We start from the raw sequence: 3177 nt of genomic DNA on the forward strand, positions 1-3177 counted from the left end.
GAATGTACTTATAAGTTGATACATGACTTTTGAGGCATTTGTTATGTAACAAAATACGTTGATGAAGGTGTATGTTCATACGAACAAAGCTTTGGTTTTCTTTTAAAAATTGAAATAGATTGACTTATTTCTCCTGCTCGAAATACATGAAGTCCTAAAACATTAACAACAACGTTAAAGTATACTAAAAATTAAACTGTGTTCATACTAATACAGTAATTTGACTTGCATTAGAAATTTTTCTTTACAATTTAATTTCTTAATCGAAATATTCAAAACTAATTAAAATTAATTAATTTTGATATTAATATAAAAAACAAAATGGCATTATTTTTTTCTCGTTGCAATGTTTCTTTTATGCTTTTCTTCTTTACATCTCGTTTGATAAAAGAAAAGTGATTGTAGTATTTTTACAATACCTACTATTAAAATACACGCTCCTAACAGTACAGCTTTTATCTTCACATCCAAATCGCGCGGAAAGTGAATACCGAACATATCAGAAACGGTGAACATCTCTCGACCAAAGCCACTCCAATGTTTTCGAATCATGCCGACACGATGCTTTTCATCCATAGATTTGATCTGCAGGTTTAATTATTAATGAATTATGATTCTGAAAATCTTAACGTTTATTATGTAATAAAATATAATTCATGAATCAAATAATCATCAGGTTTCTAATATTATTTATTATCTATCATTCATTCTTAAAATTTTTGTATCTTAATTCGAAAAAAATATTAAAAAATATTAGTATAATATAATCTATATTATATAAAAATAAAATATTATGTGGCATAAATTAAATAAAATTTAAAATGTTGCAATACCTTAAAAGTTACATCAATACAAAAACGAATAAGTGGACCTTTTATCATTAACACTGGTTGGCCGGATGCATCGCGAACATAAAACTTTGGTCGCCAAAGACTCCATTCTTGAGTAACGCTACCCAGTAGAGTATTTCCGGAGTACACTTCTAAAACCTGTGAAAAAAAACTAGTCATCTGCTATTCAAAGACTAGTTGTAATAAAGCTTAAAAATAAAATTTATCAATAATCTCAAATTTATTGAAATTTCTCATATATAAATAAGAATTTATTCTAATTTATTCTTATTTAATTGAAAATCTAAATAAAATTAGCCGAAGTTATTAAACAAATTCGAATACAATTTGTTTTTAATTTTTATTGCATCTTATATCCTTTTACATCAGAAATAAACAAATAAATAAATTATAACTAGAAATGAACTACATAGAACAAATTAAATTGTCGTTCTTGTTCAAAGGATATTAATCGAATCTTTCGACGATGCGAACAAATTTTCGTTGAAAACTTGACAGATGGCTTGCACGTGTGAAGAAACTTTAGTAGACACGATACAAAACAGTAGTTCTCATCTCGCTTCTAAATTCGATATTAAATTTATTATTTGCAATATTATTGTGCGTATAATTCAATATAAAATATAATTAAAATAAATTTAAGAAAAGATTATTTATAATTTAGAATTTAAATATTTAATAAAAAATTCACTTTATGAATAATGTTATAGTTAGTTAAAAGAGACAAATTTATTTCAAAATATTATTTAGAATTATTCTTTAAAATTTAAAACCTTGGTAAATGCAAATATTAAATATTGCGAAGACAAATTTAATTTTCAATATAACATATTATAGGACCGTATATGTGATAATATAAACTATAGAAATCAATTATAGAAATCAAAGCTTTACAGATCTAGCTGGATCTTAAATGCTTGTATAATTCTTGCGTGAATTTATATACTACGTGTGTAGTTCCCAAAAACACGCGCCGAAATGATTTTTTGATCTTTGAGAACGCTAACTCTTTAGTTTAGTAAGTAGACCGTGTAAGGCTTTGATTTCTATAGTTATAATTTTCATTTTTAATCTGAAGTCTAAAATTTATTAAATACATTAAATATTTTAAAATGTTCGAAAATTAATTGTCATAAGTAATAGAAAATTATTGATTTTTATTTAAAGAGCAAATTTAACGTAAGACTCTTCGAAGAATATAATAGTGGAAAGTAAATATTTTTCTTTTCTAATTGCTAAAATATTTCATTTATAGAGATAATAATATCAAATATTAAAGAAATTCTAATGATAAAACTACCTGTAGATAACAAGGACAACAGCAACCATCGCATCTGAATGGTCGGATCATACGAAGAACCTCATGCCGATTTTTGTCATAGATGGAAAATTCGCACGAGCGATACTTTCCTACGCACAATCGCCAACAGATTCCCGATTCTTCGGCCATATAAAATACTAGTTCGCCCCTGTTATCCGTAATAACATACTTGTTCTTAGTTTCCCATCCAGTAAAAGCTGAAAAAGACAACGTTAAAGTAAAATTTATATACATATAATAATATTTAATGTAATAAAGTAACGTAATGTTGAAATAATATAGGAAATATGTAAAATAAAATGTATAAAATATATCGTATTCATTAAGCGATGAAACAATAATTCGAAATCCATGGCGTAATTAATAAATCATAAAGTAATTCGGTGAATTTTTCGTTTAATATAAAATGAAATACGTATAATATATAAAATGGAATTCGTATAATATTAAATTATGATTTTATAATTATATGATTACGTATTATGCGTTATATAAAATTCTGAGTTTATCATAATACAAATACGAGAAGATATCGCGTAAAGCAAATATAGCTTCGTTTACTGAGCGAACAATTGTAAATCTCGAGCTTCGCGGATCTGGAATATACCTATACATATATTCGCGCGCAGTCTCAAAAAGAGAAGCGTTATATTTATATCTTTCTTGGCAAAGCCGAGAACTCACCTTGAAGCAACTCAATTTTCTGGTTCACGAAAAGATATTCAAGGTCCATAAGGTATTCCAAGCCGGGTGGATATGTCATATTCGGCGGTAACCAACCACCTAAAAGCATTCAAGTGCATATTCAATAAACATTCAGTTAATTCAACGTGCTATTTATTGCTTATATAAAAAATAGTGTAATATAAATTCTTTAAAATCTCTCTCTCTCTCTCTCTCTCTCCNCCNCTCTNCTGNTGCTCATCAGNGTCNGATTCTATCTNTNTNATCTNTNTCGTCGNGTACGTACCGTTAACGTTTACGTCGTAGTTCCGGTTAGAACGT

At 27.3% G+C, this 3177-nt stretch overlaps 1 protein-coding gene across 1 annotated transcript in view; it reads right to left on the reverse strand.

Annotated features, from left to right (window-relative positions):
* Nucleotides 1-124: 124 nt before the first annotated feature.
* The window catches only part of LOC105620867 (phospholipid scramblase 1-like), an 11799-nt gene continuing 8746 nt past the window's right edge, over nucleotides 125-3177 (reverse strand). The window contains exons 2-6 of the mRNA XM_012202343.1: nucleotides 2857-2955; nucleotides 2152-2369; nucleotides 834-989; nucleotides 424-585; nucleotides 125-154 (exon numbers count right to left, since the gene is read on the reverse strand). Of these exons, the coding sequence (XP_012057733.1) occupies nucleotides 125-154; nucleotides 424-585; nucleotides 834-989; nucleotides 2152-2369; nucleotides 2857-2955 (665 nt within the window). The remainder of the gene's footprint in view (nucleotides 155-423; nucleotides 586-833; nucleotides 990-2151; nucleotides 2370-2856; nucleotides 2956-3177) is intronic.

Source organism: Atta cephalotes, assembly GCF_000143395.1.
Source record: "Atta cephalotes unplaced genomic scaffold scaffold00030, whole genome shotgun sequence".
NCBI classification, from domain to species: Eukaryota; Metazoa; Arthropoda; class Insecta; order Hymenoptera; family Formicidae; genus Atta; species Atta cephalotes.